The sequence below is a fragment of the Ictidomys tridecemlineatus genome, chromosome 9 (assembly GCF_052094955.1).
Source record: "Ictidomys tridecemlineatus isolate mIctTri1 chromosome 9, mIctTri1.hap1, whole genome shotgun sequence".
In the NCBI taxonomy this organism is placed as follows: domain Eukaryota; kingdom Metazoa; phylum Chordata; class Mammalia; order Rodentia; family Sciuridae; genus Ictidomys; species Ictidomys tridecemlineatus.
In genome coordinates, this window is record NC_135485.1 from 77,813,828 (window position 1) to 77,835,663 (window position 21,836).

The 21,836-nt window shown below is 36.4% G+C and overlaps 1 protein-coding gene across 1 annotated transcript in view; it reads left to right on the forward strand.

Moving 5' to 3' along the window:
• The first annotated feature begins 4,260 nt into the window (after positions 1–4,260).
• Positions 4,261–21,836, forward strand: part of LOC144366464 (uncharacterized) — a 251,339-nt gene continuing 233,763 nt past the window's right edge. Inside the window, exon 1 of the mRNA XM_078020742.1 lies at positions 4,261–4,443. Coding sequence (XP_077876868.1) covers positions 4,261–4,443 — 183 coding nt within the window. The remainder of the gene's footprint in view (positions 4,444–21,836) is intronic.

Sequence of the window (21,836 nt, forward strand, 5' to 3'; positions counted from 1 at the left end):
TTAGATGATAGTAGGGAAGTATTGTTAACGGTATTACACTCACATAGGATAACGTCCTTACTTTTAGGAAATGTACATGCATGAATTATTTATGATAGAATTCCTGATGTCTGTAACTCACTTCCAAATGGATCAGAAAAAAAAATATAGGGACAAGATAAAGCAAATATAGTGAAGTATTAACAATGGTTGAGTCAGAACAATAGGTGCTTGGGAGTCCGTTGGGTCTTTCTAAACTCTTTTTATGTTTGAAAAGTTCTGTAATAAAATTTGAGGGGGTAGTAGAACTAAAGTAACTCCCTAGAATTATCCTAAACCAAATAGAAAGTAATAATCAGATTTTTTTTCCAAAAGCAGTTTCCTCAGCGGCTGCACCCTGTAGCAGTGCAGGGCATTCTTGACTCATATGCAGCAGGATAATTTGTCAACGTATTGCTCAAGCTTGGTTTTCACTAATTTTTCTCTCCTTTGCTTCCCAAAACCAAACAGGACCCAGGGGAGCTTGACTCAAAGTGCTAAACTTTGGGGAAAATGGCTTGTTGAATGTTTATTAGAAATGTATTTCATCAAGTTACTGGTGCATAAAATGACTTCTGTTAAAGTTCAAAACCTAAAAGTAGTGGAATTTTGGATGATTATGGCTTTACATCAAAAGTGGAGAACAAGAGTTGGGGTTGTGGCTCAGCGGTGGAGCACTCGCCTGGTGCATACAAGGCCCTGGGTTCGATCCTCAGCACCACACAAAAATAAATAAATAAAAATAAAGGCATTGTGTACAACTAAAAGAAATAAATATTTTTTTTAAAAAGTGGAGAAAAGAAGTACTGTCCAGTGAAATGCAGTTTTGGGATTGGGGAGAGGGTATTCCTGGTAGGGTAGATGGTTTGAATGAATATGGGAAAGTCCGAATGGCCAATGTCCACTTGCACAGCAATAAATAGAATTCATTCATTCAGTCAACAACTATTTTTTGATACCCACTGTGAATAAAACAAGTGCCAAGAACTGAGGCTATAACAGAAAGCCATATAAACAACATCTGATGTCCTAGATCAGTCATTGCCAACCCTCAGGGCCATGGGCCAAATACTGCCTACCACTTATTTTTTAATAAAGTCTTATTAAAACACAGCTGCATTCATTCTTTTACATCTTGTTATGGCAGCTTTTGTTTATGGGAGAGTTGAGTCATTTCGAGCATCTAAAATATTTATTATTTGATCTTTTGTAAAGAAAGTTGCTGACTCTTGCTCCAGCGCATAAAGCATTGTGGGGATCTTAGTTAAATAATCATAAATAAATTAAAAGAGCAATGTGAAAAAGAGATGCCTGCACTCCAATGTTTATTGTAGCCATAGTCACATCAGCCAGGATATAGAATTGAACTAAATGTTCATCAATGGATGAACAGATGAATGTGTGTGTGTGTGTGTGTTTATACATATGTATCATACTTTCTTTATATGTGTGTGCATTACTATGCAGTCATAAAAAATGATGAGATCCTTTTTTATTTGTAACAATATTTGTGGACCTGGAGGACATTATCATTAGTGAATAAGTCAGGCAAAGAAAGACAAGCACTCTGTTCTCATTCATATGTGTAATCTAAAAACTTTATCTCATGCAAGGTGAGAGCAGAATGGTGGCTACCAGATACTGAAGAGAGTAGCAGGTTAAAGGATGGAAGACATTGGTCAAAAGGTAAGCGCTACAGTTAGGAGGAATAAGTTCTGGTGTTCTATGGCTTAGTAGGGTGAATAAAGTTTACAGTAAGACATAGTTTATCTCAAAATAGCTAGAAGAGAAGATTTTTTTTGCAGCAAATACTCTGTAAATGTTTATAATTGTTGTTATTATTGCATATTGGAGTAACATTTTTATTAGTGTATTGTAGTTATACATAGTTGTTGAGTTCATTTTGACAAAATTATTTACACATGGAATCTGATTTACTCCATTTCAGTCCCCATTATTCTCCACTTTCCCGCCCCTCCTCACTCTCCCCATTCTCCTTCCTATATTCTACTGATCTTCCTTTGGCTCCTTTATTTATTTATTTTTGATTGGTGATTTCTTCATATACATTAAGGTGGAATTCCCTGTGGTAGATTTATGTGTGTGACTTTATTTGTGTGACTTTGTTAAATTTATTCCTCATTTCCTCCTCTTTCCCATCTCTTTTCCCTCCTTTTCAATCTCCTTCTACTCCACTGATCCTCCCTTTATATCTTTAGGATATCTTATCTACCCTAATTTTCCCACTTTCTTTGCTCTAGTTTTCATGTATGACAGAAAACATTTGATCCTTGATTTTTTTTCTGAGTCTAGTTTATTTCACTTAGCATGATATTCCCCATTTCTGTCCATTTAACAGTAAATGTCATAATTCCATTCTTCTTTATGGTTGAGTTAAACTCCATTTTGCACCTATCCCACATATTCTTAACCCATTCATCTACTGACAGGTATCTGAGCTGCTTCCATAGCTTGGCTATTGTGAATTGTGCTGCTATGAACATTGATGTGGCTGAATCACTACAGTATGCTAATTTTAGTTCTTTTAAATAAGTACCAAGGAATAGGATAGTTAGGTCAGATGGTGGTCCCATTCTTAGTTATTTTTGTAAGAACCATGAAAGACAAATTAACAATGGATGAATGAGTGGTAAGGAAGAGAACCAATGTGTACATTGCTCTGAGCTCCATTGAAAACTGCACTGTAGTATCTGGATACCTTACTAACTTTAAGTTATAACTACATTTCCCAACACTCTCCTCCCTCTATCATTCCAAGTTAGCGATGACCACAAGAGACATTTTGTGTGGAATTAGAAAGGCCCCAGAGTGTGTGGTGAACACTGTCAACCCATGTACATTGTCACTGATCTGCCAGGGTTAGCACCTGATTCCTAGCTCCCCCAGCTGCCACCAACATCTTCCATCAGCTTCTCTAAGTCCTGGCCCAGGGCAGTGTAGCTTCATGGCAAAGAGCACCAGCATCCCCCGCAGGTCACCCATAGCAGAGCCAAAGTTGGAACTGGTGAGATAGACACAGGTTCCTGTTTATTTTCATAGATTTCCAATTGTCCTTTCTCTTGTCCACATCTGTTTCCTCTCCTCACTGCTGCTCTGGTTAACTATAACTAACTGCAGGCTCAACTCCATACTTAGAACATCAGTTTCCTGGTGCATCAAATCCTACAGCAGCGTAAGGGTGAACACCTTACTAAGTCACACACAGAGGTTGTTTCTCCCATGGATCCTGATAGACCATGCATCTTAAAGCCTTTTATGTGATGACACAGCACAGCTTTAATGTGTAAGGTTTTCTCTGCCATTTTAAGAAATGTTCTTCATTACAAAAGAAAGGTATTCCCAAGTATATTTAATTTTTGGAAATTCACAGATATGATTAGGAAATCATGCTCATCCACTATTGTGTGTGTGTGTATATGCATATATGTGTGTGCCCGCATGTGAGTATTCTTTATGGTTGAGTCAAATATATATATTCGCTTAACTTTTCTCCTATGAGTCACAAAAATAGTTCCAGAAGAAATGTCTAAGGCCTCACAATGAGTCTAACCAAAAGCATAAAAAGTGTAATGAGGGGCTGGGGTTATGGCTCAGCGGTAGAGCATTTGCCTAGCGTGTGCAAGATTCTGGGTTTGATCCTCAGCACCACATAAAAATAAAATAATAAATAAAAAATGTAATGAACTCCTGCTTCCTAGTCAGGTTTGTCTCTCACTGTAATCATAGTCCTCTAGATTTCACTTTGGAATGTGGCCCCAACCCTGAATTTCTAGCCTTCAATTAGAAACAGAAGAAAGATGGCCAATTTAAATACTGATTTGTACTTCTTTTCCAGGAAGCTCCTATTTTACTCACTCTCTGGATGCCCAGTGTCTCCAGGTTGTTCCAGTTCCCTATCATCAACACCAGTGTCTCACACACTTTGTTTTTTCCAATAAAATGTACAACGAGCATGGTTAACATGCCGCTTATTCACCAACTTGGTGTACAATACCATCCTACCACCTTCACATTGGTACCTTGAAATTTTCATCTGCCAAATTGGAAGAATCTAATTATTTCCAGTTATTTTCTGATATGGGCAAGAATTTATTCATATTCTGGGTATAGTCCTGTGGGGGTCTCTGATCACTTATTAATGGGGAATAAATCCAAGTATCTTACTAAGAAGTCTAATGAAATGATTTTGACCAAGATGTGGAGAACAGGAACACTTCAGACATGTTCAGTGAGATGGCATTCTGGGACCTCTATCTTGGGCAAGCACAAAGAAGAGAGGAGGGAGGTCGTCCACAGCTACGGCTGTTGGGAACAAGCCAGCTCCAGACTCCAGTGCTGGTATTTCAAAGAGAGTACTCTGAAGTTGAATCCCAGTATAAAAAAGCCAGTCTTGGGCCCATGATGGTATTCAGGGAATCCAGATGAGCAGGTAAAGATGCAGTAATAGGTTGATGTCAATAAGACTCAGTCTGAGTCCTATCCATTGTTGAGTATGGTCTTCCAAAAAATATCACTAAGTTTGATTCAGTTTGCTTTAGGAATAGTGCTAGCTCGACCCCGCAGACTGAAGGCCTTCAGTATCTTCTGCTAAGTAGGCATACTGAAGGCAATATATGAGGCTACAGATAATGATTTTTCTGTGATGATTTAGGCTATAGTTAGTTCTCTTGTGAAGGAGATCAATGTTCCAAAGCCAATCATTAGGGAAAGTGCAGGTTCTCAGATACGGAAGTAGAAATGTGAAGTTTTCTCTAACTTTTCTGCAACCAGACATTAAAGAGGGAAGGTTTGTGAGCATGTGATTCTGAGTGTTTTATGCTAAAATGAATGTTTTTGTCACCTGGAGTAGGGCTAGAGGAAGCCAAGCTTAGAGGAAGTCTGCAAGTTCCAAAGAATAGGCCATGTTTCAGAGATCAGTTATCTGGTTTCATAGTTATCTTTGCTTGTCTTCTATTGTGATAACTAAATACCACAGACTAGGCAATTTAAGTAAATCAAATAGGGGCTAGGGTTGTGGCTCAGCGGTAGAGCACTTGCCTAGCATGTATAAGGCACTGGGTTTGATCCTCAGCACCACATGAAAGTAAATAAATAAAATAAAGATATTATGTCCAGGGGCCGAGGATGTGGCTCAAGCGGCAGCGCGCTTGTCTAGCATGCGTGTGGCCCGGGTTCGATCCTCAGCACCACATACCAACAAAGATGTTGTGTCCACCGAGAACTAAAAAATAAATATTAAAAATTCTCTCTCTCTCTCTCTCTCTCTCTCTCTCCTCTCTCACTCTCTCTTTAAAAAAAAAAGATATTATGTCCAACTACAACTAAAAAAAACCTGGAAAGTTTAAAATAAATAAATAATATTTATTTATTACAGTTCTGAAGACTGGGAGTTCAAGGGAAAGCTGCCTATGGTGAGAGCCATCTTGTTGGTAGGGACTCTCTGCACAGTCCTGAGCCTTCCTAGGACATCTCATGGTGTCACAAAGCAAGCTAACTAGAAATAATTCACTTTTATAACAAAGCCACTATCCTGCAAAAAGGCTTAGACCCTAGAGAAAAGGTTCAGGATTCTGGAGGTTGAATAAAGATGTGAAGCACAGCTGGTATTGTAGAATGCTTTATTTAAAGGAAGCAGCAGCCTTCTGAGTCCTTCCAATAAGCATTTTTAATATAGAGGCCAAACAAAGAAGGCACAGTGCCAATAGATTACATAAGTGAGCGCATGCACATGGACAGATATTTATAACCTTGAGTACATATGCTGAATTGGCATTCATGACCTTGACTATATATTAAAACGTAGCAGGCTATAAGTCTCAGTGAGGGAGCCTAACTATAGTTATCTTGGGCCTATCACACAGCCACTCCCACAAGAACTCTTTAATCTATGAACAGATTTATTCATTTATGAGAGCAGAGCTCTCATGAACTATCCCAAAAGGCTCACTTCTCAAATACCATTAACATAGGACTTTGAGGGTTAATTTTTCCAACACATGAAATTTGGAGAATACAGCCCTTTTTATGTTTTATTTTGAGACAGGTTCTCACTAAGTTGCTATTTTAGTCAGCTACTCCACCACTGTGACTAAAAGATCTGACCAGAAACACAGTAGAGGAGAAAAGTTTATTTGAGGGCTCACAGTTTCAGAGGTCTCAGTCAATTGACAGCTTTATTCCTCAGATTTCCAGGTAAGGCAGAACAACATGGTGGAAGAATGTGGCAGAGGGAAGCAGCTCACATGATAATCTGAAAGGAGAGAGAGGTCTCTACTTGCCTGGTACAAATATATACCCCAAAGCCACACCTCCAATTTTCACTTCCTCCAGCTACACCTTACCACGTCAATTACCCCTCAGTTAATCTCTATTAGGAGATTAATTCACTGATTGGGTTAAGACTCTAACAACTCAATTATTTCTCCTCTGAACCTTCTTGCACTGTCTCACACATGAGATTTTGGGGACACCTCATATCCAAACCATAACAGTTGCCCAGGCTGGCCTTGAACTCACCATCCTCCTGCATCAGCCAACTGAGTCACTGGAATTACAAGTGTGCACCACCACATCCAATTTGAAGTGGTTTTATTGAGACAATTAAATGAGGTTTTGGTGGATAAATATTTTAGAGTCCCCCTTTCCCAGATGAAAATTTTCCCTTCATTGTTAGTTTTTGAACCTATCAATTAGTAGACAGAAATTTTCTTAAAATAGCAACTCCAGGAAAACAACTAAATTTGTCTTAGTAACCCTATGCTAATATATTTTTGAAAATTATTTCCACCTAGAGTTGTCAATATATTAGTGGAAATATATCTAAGTTTTGTTTTCCTAAAAGCCAGAAATAATATTTAGAGATTGGGGAGTAGGTACCTCTTCAAACCATGCCACCTAGATAGTTTGTGTAGTTAGGTAAGACCAGCTCTATTCTTCTACATTTTCCCTCTGAAATAGGGGCTTATTTGTAAATTATTCATTCATAAGCAGAAATTCTCAGTTTAAAAATTCATATTGGCTATAGTTCATGAAATGAAAGATTATGACATAGAGAGATTGATACTTTGTTTCATTTTTAAAATCTTTGTGTGCTTCCAAGTATCTCCTGATGTGAGCTGCTAGGAAAATAGTGAGGGATTTCCCTGTTGTCTTTGAAGACCTTTAACAAATAAAATATTTATTCAAGAACCCACTGAAACAAAAAGAAGCAAAAAATTTAGAGACAAGTAGTTCTAATGATTCATGATAAAAAAAAAATTAGCCAGATGTTGTGGTGCATGCCTGTAATCCCAGTGGCTTGGGAGGCTGAGGCAGGAGGATTGCAAGTTCAAAGCCAGCATGAGCAACTTAGTGAAGCCCTAAGCAACTCAGTGAAATCTTGTCTCTAAATGAAATATTAAAAGGGCTGGGGATGTGACTCAGTGGTTAAGCATCCCTGGGTTCAACTTGTGGTATCAAATAAATAAATAAATAAATGTGTGAGTGTGTGTGTGTGTATGTTCAGTGCATATGTTTAAGATTCATAACAGCATGTTTTAATATACTTTACCTTGCTGTATGAAAAATCTTAAGAGTTGTATTTTATAGATGGAGTCCATAAATCAATTAGATTCTTTTTAAATTATATATTTTGGAAATATTTATCTGATCATAGCAATGGTGCATTAAAACATTTTAAAAATCAACTTCTTTATTGATTTAAAGAAACATGAAAACTCTTACACTGTAGACAAAAAGAAACACAGGAATAGATTTTTTAAAGGCCTAAATTTAAGAACTCCAATTATAATTTTTTTTTAAAGAGAGAGAGAGAGAGAGAGAGAATTTTTTAATATTTATTTTTTAGTTCTCGGCAGACACAACATCTTTGTTTATATGTGGTGCTGAGGATCGAACCCGGGCCGCATGTATGCCAGGCGAGCGTGCTACCGCTTGAGCCACATCCCCAGCCCAATTATAAAATTCTAAGAAGAAAACATAGGGGCAACTCGTCATGATTTCAGATTTAACAATGGTTTCTTATATGTGACAACAAAAATACAGTGAGCAAAAGAAAAATTAGATAAACTGGACTTTGTTAAAATTAAAACTTCTGTGTTTCTTCAGGATACTATCAAGAAAGCAAAATGAGAGTCCTCAGAATGAGAGAAAATACTTGCAAATCACACATCTGACAAGGGTTTAACATCCAGAATATCTAAGAACTCTAGTGACTTAATAAAAAGACCAATAATCCAGTTTGAATATGGGCAAAGAATTTGAACAGACATTTCTCCAAAGAAGATTTTAAAATGACCAATAAGTACATGAAAAAAGGCTCAATATCATTAGTTATCAGGAAAATTCAAATCAAAATGACAGCAAAATACTACTTTATACTTATTAGGATGGCAACAAATAAAAAAACCACAAACAACAGAAACTATCAAATGTTATCAAGAATGCGAGAAATTGGACCCTTGAATATGGATAATGGAAATGTAAAATGTAGAGCCACTGTGGGAAACAAAAGACTAAACATGGAATTATCATGTGACCTAGCATTTCCATGCTTGCAGTTCAAAAGAACTAAAAACAAATTCAAACAGATCTTTGTGTGAAAGCATTCGTTGTAGCATCATTCGCAATACCCAAAACATGGAAACAACCCAAGGGCCTATTGACAGACAAATGGGTAAACAAAAATAGTATATCTATACAACAGAATATTATTCACCCATAATAAGGTATGAAATTATGCCACATGTTACAACATAAATGAAACTTGAAAAAAATTATGCTAAGTGAAATGAGCCAGATGCAGAGGTAGATATTGTTTTATTCTACTTACCTGCAATCTCTAGAATAGGCAAGAGAGAGAGGGTTGGAGGAGCAAGTTATTTCTTAGTGGGTTTAGAGTTTCTCTTCAGGCTGAGGAAAAATTGGGGAAATAAGAAGTGGTGATTGTTGAACAACAATGTAAATGTAATTGCTACCACACATTTAACATAAAATTGATAAAAAATGGCAGGTTTTGTGCTTTTTTTCTGAAAGAATATTTTTTTTAAAGATTCATGAAACCAACTCCTTCATTTATTATCTTCTCAAAATTCTGTCAGATAATGTCACAGAAATTAATGGGGGGAGGTCCTTTAGTTAAGCACAATGAATTATTAACTAGAAAACAAGTACAGATGTTGTTATAGTATAAATATTACCAACATGTGGCATTAGTTTCCATGACACTCAGGAGAACACAGTGAATCCAGAGCCAGGTTTTATAAATCAGTGCTGTAGAAGAAAATGTATTAAGGAACTTACATGCACAGATTCTAGAAAAAAAAGATTTCCTTTGACTTCTGATTTAATTAAGATCCTCTTTAAGATAATCCTATTTTGTGTGGATTTATTAGCTCAAGATTTGTTTTTTAAAAGAAAATAAATATTAAAGGTAATGTGATCTTTGAATAAAAATATCAACTTAATTTGTCCTTATAAGAACTGTTGTTTTAAAGGAAAATCACATAAATTCTTGCTCTTTTATGTTTCTGTATTATGAACCAGGTCATGAAAATACAGATTATTACTGGGCACAATGGTGTATGCCTATAATCCCAGGGGTTTGCAAGGCTGAAGCAGGAGGATCACAAGTTCAAGGACAGCCTCAACAATTTAGTGAGGCCCTGTCTCAAAACAGAAGAAAGAGAAAGGGCTGGGAGTGTGGATCAGTTGATAAAATATTACTGGATCAAATCCCCAGTACCCCAAACAATAAATAAATATTATTTAAATACTGCCAGTAGACCGGTAAAATTCTGAAACATAAGAATGCAAGTAACATTTTTTTTGAATCACTAGTCTTTCTTTATATTGAATATATATTTGAACATGTGAAAAAATATATTTAGGAGCCCATTAGAAATTCAGATGCAAAAATTCTTTTTATCTGATTTTGTAGGAGTAGATTAATATGGATAATATGAACAGAGAAAGATAAAAAGACATCATGTTGGTTATTCAATAATCCATTAGTCTAAGATAAAAGTTTTCTAATAGCCATTAAAAGGGAAATCAAAGAATATATAAATTTTAATTTAGCATAACATTGCATCACATCACAGTTTATGAGAGACTTCCACAGCATCTAGCAACAGATGGATTACTGGTCATTTACTAGGAATTTGAAAATGCCAAAAGTAAAGAAAATTACAAACTCGCAAAGATTTTAAGTAGAAAGAAGTTAAATTCCTTATAATAAAAACCTTATGGAGAAATGTTATGAATTTAGGCACTAATGAATAAAACTGCAGTTAAGAAAGCCAATTATTTTTATAGGGAAAATAAATTTTTCTATAATAATTCAGATAAAGCTGATAAATGGTTAACTGCCTTAATAAAAGAGAAGGAGAAGGCTCAACATAACAGCAATTTATCCAAAACAAGGTGTAATGATTAGGAAAGAGATAAGGAATCTTTTAAAAGCATATTAGGAATGAATATAAATCTGAGAACCTGATAAGAGTGGTTTAGATTTAGAAAATTTAGAGGAAAGGAATTGAAATCTAAATTTCTCTTAAATTAAAAAAAAAAATTTAAAGAGCAAATTGACATCAGCACATAGTATAATAGGAGTTTCCAATGTAGTCTTCTCATAGAAACTTCAATTTGAACAACTATCCACACAAAAAATAATACATTCACAATAAGTAAAGAATCCCAGTGAGAGACTACAGAACCTGGGTACAGCAGAGAAATAAGAATGATGCATTGAAATGAGAAGAAAGAACAGTTTCACATTACCCATGTCACCCCTCCCCTAAGGCCACACAGCACAGTGTAGAGAAAGATACCCTCTGTGTGAGAGGAGAGTGAAGCCAGCACCAGACTTTGATGCAAATGAAAGCAGCAGGACTTCCCTGGAGAATTCTGTCCCCAGGCCAGAACCTGCAGTTCTAGATTCCAGGTCCACCCCAGCATCAACTCTTTCTCAAAAGCCTCAGATTTCAAGACAATTTCAGCACCAAGCTAGCATGGCCCTAGCCTGCAGGTTCACCTCTGTAAGCCCTGACATCAGGCTTGCCTCAAATCCAGGCTGCACCCATATTCCAGGTCCCAGGCTGGTCCTCATGGACCCAGGCTCCAATGGAACTAGGCTCCAGGACTACTTCATGGACTCAAAAGTCTAGAACTTCCCCTCAAAAAACCCTAGGTCAGGCCACCCCTGTGAACACAGGATCAGCCTCATCCTCATGAACTCAGACACAAAACTGGCTTCAGAGACAGGTCCTCCCCTATGGACTAAGACTTCAGTCCATACTAGTGGACTCTTGAACTAGGCCAACTGCCATGGATCCAGGCCCTATCCATAGACCCAGGCATCTGGATGGTCTTTATGGAGCCAAGTCTGTCTTTCCACTAACTCGGGTATCAGGCCAACCTGAAAATTCCTGAAATGCTGATAGATCACACAAGATAACCCTCTCAGAATCTCTCCATGGATTGATTAATAATATTTTCCCCACCAAAGCTTGTCTATAAAGACTAGAAGAGATGCCTAATTCTTCAAATGGGCAGGCACCAATATAAGGACACAGGGTCATTAATAATCAGGCTAGGGCCACAGTGGCTTGGTGCTGGGATTATCTTGAAACCCGAGGCTTTTGGGGATGGCTTGATGCTGGGGTGGACCTGGAATCTAGAGCTGCAAGTTCTGGCCTGGGGAAGTCTGCAAATTCTCTGGGGAAGTCCTGCTGCTTTCATTTGCATCAAAGTCTGGTGCTGGCTTCACTCTCTTCTTACACAGAGATTACCTCTCTCTACACTGTGCTGTGTGGCCTTAGGGGAGGGGTGACATGGGTAATGTGAAGCTGTTCTTTCTTCCCTTTCAATACATCATTCTTATTTCTCTGCTATACCCAGGTCCTGTAGACACTCATGGGATTCTTTACTTCTTTTGAATGTATTTTGTGTGTGTGTGTGTGTGTGTGTGTGTGTGTGTGTATAGTTGTGTAAACTGATGTTTTTGTGAGAAGACTATATTGGAAACTGCTATCATTCCATGTGCAGATGTTACTTTCCTTTTCAGCTTTAATTTATTTTAATTTAACAATCAGACATGACTAAAGGACAAAGTATCAGCAATCAACCCTAAAGAAATGAAGATCTACAACTTCCCTGACAAAAAATTTAAAATAATAATTTTAAACAACCATTTAAAATAATCATTTAACTATAAGAGAAAACAGACAACTAAATGAAATCATAAAAACAATGCATGACCAAATTTAGAAGTTCAACAGAGAGAGATAGAAACCATAATACACACACACACACACACACACACACACACACACACACACACACAAGTGAGAGAGAGTGAAAAAAAATGCTGGAACTAAAGAACAAAAAAATTCTATAGAGAACTTCAATGACCAGATTCAATCAATCAGGAAAAAAAAATAAGTTCAAGGGCAAGTAATTTGAAATTACCTAATTAAAGGAAAAAAATGATAAAAGAATGAAGAAATCCTATGGGACTTATTAGGTACATCAACTTAAACAATTTTTGCATTGTGAAAGTCTAAGAAATAGTAGAGAAAGAAAGAGTCAGAAAATTAAAAAAAAAAGAAAAAGAAAAAGAAAGAAAGAAAAAGACTGAAAAATTCCATAATCAGAGACTCATGAAGCCCAAAGAATCCCAGATACAGTAAATATAAAGAGGACCTTACTTAGATTATGATAAACTCTCAAAAATGATAGTAGTGCAAATATGTGAACAGAATATAGTCTGATTAATAAAACAATAATTGGAGGGACTGACACTAGAAGAGAGGGATCTCAGGGCAGGTCTCAGAGGTCTACTAAAACAGTCTAAATGAAAAGTCATGAGTAAGTCACTTGAGGAGTCACTGAGAAGATAGGCAAATAAGAACAGTTGTGGAAAATATTAAGAAGCAGGACAGGGGCTGAGGTGGTAGCTCAGTGGTAGAGCACTTGCCTAGCACGTGAGAGGCACTGGGTTTGATCCTCAGTACCACATAATAAATAAGTAAATAAATAAGTAAATAAGTAAATAAATAAATAAATAAATAAATAAATAAATAAATTAAAGGTATTGTGTCCATCTACACCTAAAAAAATATATATATATTTTTAAAAAAAGAAAGTAGGACAGGTCTTGGCAACTGGCCAAGGAAAGATGCTACCTGAGTTATAGGGACAGGTGCTAAAAGGAAAACAAGACTACTAACTGAACCAGGAAAGGGAAGAAATAAAAGCAGATTTTATAGGAAAAGAATAGCTTGGTATATCTAAGTTTGAGTTGTCAAATAGAAAATCTTAGGGTAGAAGACCAGGAGAGAATTTGGAAACACAGGTACTGACTTATAAATAGTCTTCAGAGAAGGTGTAGTAAAGTCAAGAAAGTTTACCACAGATAGGAAGTAAGGAAATAAGGGAAGAATGAACAGGGCAAAGGACATAAAAAGTACTGGCAAATAGAAAACACTGCTCTCTTGTTTCCTTGATCTGTCCTCATCAGTCAAATGAGGAATAACTGTAGTACTTACATCATAGGGCAAAATAGGATGGTAAATGCAAAGAACTCTGAGTACTGCCTGGAACGTGGTGAGGATACAGTGACTGTTGTTGTCCTGGAGAATCAACAGAGTGATGGTTCTAATGACTGTGAGTAGCTAAATAAATAATTGTACATTCATATGACAAGATATGATGCAGCTATTTAAAATTAGGTTTTTGAAGACTAGTGAAATGACTCAGGGAAATGCCTTTATTTTAATAATATGAGGCACATTAAAAAAAAAAACATGGCAGGACTGTGGTTTTAGCTCAGTGGTAGAGCACTTGCCTATAATATATGAGGCACTGGATTTGATCCTCAGCATCACATAAAAAAATAAATAAAATAAAGATATTGTGTTCATCTACAGCTAAAAAAATGGCAATTTTACAAGGTAGAAAATGCATACACACACTGAAATATTTGCAGTGAAAAAAAGTGTTCAAAATGTTTTTCTCTAGATCACAAGCATAAAAAAATGTGGATTCAAGTTTTTTTTCTTTATTCTCCACTGCATTGTCTTTATTTTATAATATGCATATAGTTGGAAAGCCATTTCAAACAAGGAACATTTGACCAACAGCATTAAATAGTGGAAAGTTTCAGTGGGGAGACATTGATCTTGGCAACTAGATGATCATGGATGACAGTCATAGTACAATAATGATGACAGGATCTACTTTTAAAAATGTTGTAAAACAGTTCATACGTATAAGATACTTAGAACTATAAAAGTACCAATATGGTTGAAACACCTATGTATCCCTAGTTACATTTTCCTTCCTTGCAGGAGATAGAGATTATTCAGAATGCTTGTGCTTAAGGCCACCTTTTGGAGAGATGTGTAAACAAGTGGTGAAAGAATGGAGGCTGGGACTCAGTGAAGCCCTTCATGATTTAGTGATAGGGTGGAGGAGTACGGTAGGAAGATAGACTGAGAGGGAAGCTTCCAATTTAGAAAAGAGCAGAAGTAAGTGTGTTTCTGGAAGAAGAGAAGGAGGCTTAATTCTGGGAGAGATTAAAAATGCAAGAGATGGGAAGCTGTGACAAAGACAAGTCACTCTCAAAAGGCAGGAATGGTGGAAATAGGCACTTTGGGGTGAAGTTCAACTACATCTCTGAATGATCCATTCCAGTCATTAAAGCCATTCCATTACTCAATTTAATGTGTTTATTTTCCTTGTCCTTTAGATATTCCTTCAGGGTAATATATATGTTACATTAGCATAAACCTTGTTTAAACAGACAAATCCCATTGGAAATTTTACAAAAGAAAAAAATGGTTAAAACTCAACAGAAATTTGTAGAATATACAGAGAAAAGAATGCTGCTACAATCCCTTAAAGAATTGGACCTTGTAAAAGAGATTTCTTCATTTTTATTTCAAATAGTGACACAAGCGTAAATCAATTTATAGTTCCATTTTTACATTATTACTGAAAATGAATAAAAAGAGCTACTTGGCTGTTCAAAATGTTACTCTATTTTCCTCAACAAGATTATGCAATAATACTCAAAATTTTAACCAACAGAATGAGTTGGATTAGGGAATAAGTTATTTATAGAGATGGGACTCGCTTCATAAAAGGTAGATTCTTGTGAAACAATGTGAGCAAGGACTGAATATTATTAGTTGTGTCCCAACTAATTTCATTCCCAGTTCTGATGATAGTGAAATATGCTGAACAAGTATTTGATAATCTTAAAATAGCTATTTGCCATGTATAACTAAAAAGAACGAATAATTTTTTTTTAAATGGCTATTTACTTTTGAAAGATATAAAGTATCTGATTTAAAAAAACATTTACAATATTCGATTGGTATCCTTTCCTTATATACATCTTTGAAAGAATTTATTAAAATTAATCAGCATTCATTTGAATTCTTATTTAAAGGCTAGGTTGGTCCAGGAAAGCCTCTCTGTAACTTTGTTTGCTGATGTTAAGTTGCTTTTGTAAATGTTTTAGGCAAAATAATAATAAAGTATTATAAAATTAGGCATTATTTATCACTGAAAATTATTTGCAAGTGAAAATTATTTTTAATTTTCTTTCATCTAAAACCCATGAGCAGTAAGTATATTATGTTTTGTTTCTAAGAAAGATCCCATTATCACATATACATATATTTGAGTCTAAATATTTTATGATCAAAAAAATAAGATTAAAGGGCTAGGGATGTAGCTCTGTGGTGGTCCAGCCTAGCATGCACAAGGCCCTGGATTTGATACAAGCACTGGAAAAAAAATGTGTAAGAAAAATAAAGTCACAGAACAGGTCTCTAAACCTGTTTGCAAAATGTCCCATTTAATAAACAGCTGATAATATTGCTGTATAATTTTCATAGGACTGTGTATCATTAAAAATGAAGTAATACCCTTGTTCTCAAATTGGGAACATATATTAGTGTTTTTACCTATGAATAACATTTGTTCTTGGGTAAGTTATTTAACCGCAGAACTGTCACCCACACAGAATTCTTATCCATGCTATCTGTCATATATGAGTAGGTCCCAGAGTCCTGCTAGTAGATCATCACACCCATAGGAAAAAACTTAGTTATCATTGGCATGAAGGACTGCCTAAATCTACACTGAAGGCCAGAAATCATTAAACTCTATTTTTCTTAACCCATAGGATTACCTAAAAGATTAGAAAATATAGATTACTTTCACCAATCCCAGAATTTATGATTTCAGCATGTCTGGGGTAGGAACCAAGTATCTGCATTTCTAAGAAGTTCCCAGATGATGCTGATATTGCTGGTGTGAGACCACACTTGGAGAACTACTGATGTGAACAATATATTTAAATGTACACAGCTCTGGCCTGTATATGTAATGACAAAAACATTCCTTCCTTCCATGACGTTGCTTTTTGATTATTTCTCACCTTTAATTGTAATCACTTTTCCTTTGAGTATCTTGTCTTCTTGGATGTGTGTTTTGTTTATTTGTTTGTTTTGCTTTTTTTTTTGTTGCTTTGTTTTTTGGTACTGGAAATTGAACCCAGGGGCTCTTAACCAATGGACTATATCCCAATCCTTTTTATTTTTTGAGACAAGTTCTTGCTAAGTCGCTTAGGGCGTTGCTAAGTTTCTGAGGCTGCCCTTGAACTTGGATCCTCCTGTCTCAGCCTCCTGACTCACTGAGATTACAGGTGTGTGCCACTGTGGCTGGCTTGGATATATTCTATTATTCATATCATCCAGGATCAACGACATCTTAGGGATGCCCTGAAAAACTTAACAATTTAAGGTAGGGTACCTGTTGTCTCACTCTCTTCTATGCAATTGATCCAAGTCCCTGAATAAAGCCAGATGTGACCCAGCCTCTGAACACAGGGTCATCCTGAATGGGGTAGGTTTGTCTCTCTCTTTTATAGGTAAAAATTCATGTTCATTGAATGTGAACTTAACAGCATTTCCCACAAGGGGATTCTTTTACTATCTTAATATGAAAGAAAATTGTGAGCCATTATTTAAACAAAAAGAATGACAGTGAAATCACAAATACAGTGAAATGAATGGGCTAGGCAAAACTTTTGTGAAATGTGATCTTCTTATCAGTCAGTATCTGAAGGAAACACAAATAATCCTAGGTATTTTACATAGAAATGAATTTCATATAGGAAACCAGATAGTTGCAAAATCACTGAAAAAGTTGTAGTACCTAGCACCAGGACACTAAAACACCACATATGGCCTCCTCAACTCCCAAGTTGCAGCACTGGAAGAGACATCAAAGATCACCCACTGCTAGTAAGTGGCTGAGTACAGAGTAAAATCCAGTTCCACCATCCCTCACCTTCATACTCTTCCATAAAGCATGCAAAGTTGCCACTGAACTCTGTATACTGTTCCTTTTAGGTTCTTTACTGTTATCCCTTCTTTTCTACTTGTACTTTTTTTACCATCTTATCTCTTCAGGTCTCCCTCATCTTAAATTTAGATTCAAGGGAGACTCTAAGATATTTGCCCATCTCCTGCATCTCTCTCCTTCAAGCCACTCCATATTCTGTGGCCCTCTTAATTCTCCTGAAAATACTTCACTACAGACAGCATCCCTTACTCGGATCATTAATATAGCTTGATGTTGTTGATAGCCTAGAATTCAGCACCCTAGTCTGGCCCATAAACAGCCAACCCCCATTGTCTTATTCAATTTTTTTGTCTTATATGAGAGAATTGGGAGACTCTTAAAAAAATACACAAACACACACATACATATGTTGTATTTGGACACAATACCTTCCTTTTATTTATTTATTTTTATGTGGTGCTGAGGATCAAACCCAGAGCCCCACACATGCTAGGAGAGGGCCCCACACGTGCCCACTGAACCACAACCCCAGCCTGACTGGGAGACTCTTAATGATAGGGTGTGTCCTTCGAATTACTAGGATGAACCCAGAATAAGAAGTGGTTGAGTTTTAAACTAAAAATATAATTTGGGACAGATTTAAGCTTCTGTTTGATCAAGAAAGTCTGCCAATCAAGGTATGTGCAAACTTGAATTAAGATACAAATTATTCCAAATCTTTCTTAGCAGAGTCAAAAAAAAAATGAATGTAAACTGGGCAATAACTGGAATAATAACAAAAATCCCAAAATTTTTTATGAAAAAGCCTAATTTTTCTTTCAAATCTCAATACCACTTTGGACTTTGAAGCCTATTATTTAACATCATGAAGACAATTTTCATCTACATGAGTTCAGGAATAACTATGTGGTAAAAATGTTGTTAAAAATAAATAACATGCAGGTATTAAGCATTCTTTTTTTTATTATCCTTCATTCTGCAAATATTTATTGAATATCTATAATGGGCCAGGTACTGGTCAAAGTGCTTTTCAGGTGTGGTGTTTTTCAAGAGTATTGTGAGAAAGCTGAGCATGGTGGCACATGCCTGTTATTCCAGTGACTCCGGAGGCTGAAGCAGGAGAATCTCAAGTTCTTGGTCAGCCTGGGGCAAAAAATAAAAAATAAAAAATCCTGTCTCAAAAAATAAATAAATAAATAAAAAGGGGATGTAGCTCAGTGGTAAAATACCCCAGGGTTCAAAAAAAAAAGCACAAGAATACAGTGCAAACCAAAATATATCAAGTCTTGACCTTATGGAGCTTACAAACTAGTGGAAGAGGCGAACAATAAATAAATAAGCATAATTAGATAATTACAAACTGGGATGTGTGCCATGAAATTAAAGGATAAAGTGGCATGAGAAGGACCAGCAGGTGGAACCTAATTTAAACTGAGGTGGTCAGGGAAGACCTCTCTCAGGAAATACCAATAAAACTGAGGCATGAAGGAGATGAAATTAACTAATTGAAGAGTAAACAAAGAGTGTGACCAGTAAATGCTAATTATTTCTGCATCTGCACTGGGAATGCATGGTATTGCCTTTAGTTATAATTAGATGGAAATACAGAAGACAATACCAGAAATGCTGGCTGAAAGAGTTAATAATGATTGGCCTGAAAATGAAGAATGGGAAAGACAGTGATGTTCTGGAGCTGGCTCACACTGGCTTGCAAAAGTTGGCAGTACACAGCTCTTCCCAAATGTGTATAGTGACATCATGGTTGTAGCTTGATTACAACATGCAAGTCAACATTCATTACAAATGGAGGCTGTTTTCTCCAGAAAGCTGCTTATTGAACATTGACCAGCATGCCACCAAGCTGGAGCCTGTTATGCTATTTGATAGTTTGTTTTATGTCCTTTAATAAGGATAAAAATTTAAAAATAACATGAAAATTTAGACAATGAATTAGAACATGAAATCATTTCTAACTATAGGCAGTGGAGCAGTCAAGAAAACCAAAACAATGCTAAGTATTTCAAACAGAGAGTATTTCATACAGAGAATTGTTACACAGGAATTGGAAGGTTGAAAGTTGGATGCTGAATAATGTGGAGATTGAAAATGCCAGAAAAAAAATATATTCCCATCAGAACTAAGAAAAAAATAGGAATAGATAGTGTTCCCAGAACCTAAAAGTTCTGCAAGGTTGTAAGACGGGAAAAGCCACATTCATGCAACTGAGGTGTATATCTCTGAGGTGTGGTGTAGCAAGGTGGGTACTGGAGGGTCAAGGAGACAGGGGAATACAATGGGGATAGTGTGACTGATGTTAGGATAGCTGATGCAGGGTGATTGTGGTGGGGCTGCTAATCCAACAGCATGGCCCTATGTGCACTTCTAGGGGTGGCCACAGAGGGACTTTGGAAGTACCAAGTGATACCTGAAGCAATAGTCATATCAGTCCTCTTCTGGAGAGAGGCAAACCTGAGATAGAAGCCAGGAGAGGACCCACTATCCTCTCTTCCTGCCTTTCAATCTCCCATCAATGCATCCTGGAATATCTCTGAGAGTGACCTCCATAACGTCAAGACTTCATATATTTTGCAGTTTTGGAGTCCCAGGCCCAACACCACAGAGCAACAGCCTATGGGTAGTGGAGCTGAAAAAATAGGCTAATAGCTGGAAAAGTAGGTATATAAATTTTACAATTTATACCTGAAATTATATTACAAGTAGATACACATACATGTATGTATATTTTTGTGTGTTATCTGCACATTATGAGACACTGAATCAGCGATACCTATTCAAACTACCATAGCAAAGTGAATGTTACTAATATGGTGCCTAATGTTTATAATGTTCACAGAACTGCCCATTAGGGATGGACAGGAGGATTCCTTGTCATGTAGAGCCCCAGGAGGTCGCTTATCATTCCAATGGGAAGGAAGCAAAATACTGTTTCTCTTGTCAGGGTTTATGCAAGATGGTAAATAACAAAGAGAAAAAGCACAAAAACAGCTGACCAGAGGATAGAGAAGGAGCTGAACAGGAAGGAAAGCTGAAGCATCTTCGTCTGGTACCTTGCTACTCAAAGTGTGGTTCATGGACCAGCATTGTTGGCTTTGTTTAGGAACTCATTAGAAATGCTGATCTCAAACCCCATCCCAGTCATCCTGGATCAGAATCTTCCTTATAACAAGGATGGCAGGTAATTCCCATCCATATCAAAATTTGAGATGAAAGTTTGAGAAGCATAGGTCTAGTCAACATATTTCAAGTGGGCTTATCCAAGTCTGAAAGTACAGAACCAAGTGTAAGCCTCAGTCTTTTGTGGGGTGCATTTGAATACATAATAAAGAGAAAGTTGTTGTTAAAAGTAATAAACTAAAACTAATATGAACTTCTAAGAATCACTACAGCATCGAACAATAATCAAAGAGAACATTTTAAACAGTGTTTCAAATTGGGGGATGACACCTAAGAGGGGATTGTGCAATCAATTTAAATCTGTGGTTCTCATCACTGGCTGCACCTTAGAATTTTTAGAGTTGCTTTATAGCATCCCAATGCCCATGTTTTTTTTTTCCAACTAATTAAATCAGAGACTTTGATGGTGGGAAGGGACAGGAGCTGAAGGATAGACTCAGTTATCTATATTTTTAAAGCATTATAAGTGATTTTAATGTGTAGGTAATTTTGAGAACCACTGATTCAGAAGGTCATGACTAGTAATTATTTTCATAAATAAAGCAAATAGGGGGGCTGGGGATGTGGCTCAAGCGGTAGCGCGCTCGCCTAGCATGCGTGCGGCCCGGGTTCGATCCTCAGCAGCACCACATACCAACAAAGATGTTGTGTCCGCCAAGAACTAAGAAAAAATAAATAAATGTTAAAATTCTCTCTCTCTCTCTCTGTCCCCCTCTCTCTCTCACTCTCTCTTTAAAATAAATAAATAAATAAATAAATAAATAAATAAATAAATAAATAAATAAATAAAGCAAATAGAAAGGATAGAATATATCAGAGTGTACCATATGCTATCAGGATATTATTTTGTGAGATTTTTATTTATATACATCTATGTTAGAGAATTTTATAATGGGTAATACTATAAAGAATATTTTTAACTGTGGATCACTGCTAAGACAAATTAAAACTAACATTCTAAAGCAATTGTTGAACAAGCACCTAATCAAAGATGAGGGAAATAGTCACAAATGAAAGTCTTGGTTTTTTTTAAAAAAAGGTTGCATTCTAGCACAAATCCAAGCAAGACAAGAATAGTTTCGAATACACACAGAAAAATATATGTATCAATAGATCTAGAATAGCAGAAACCAGAAGAATCTGTATTGGATTGGCTTAAAACAGATAATTCCTGTTTGTTCTATGTATTCAAGCATGGGTAAAGATGGAGGAAAATATACATC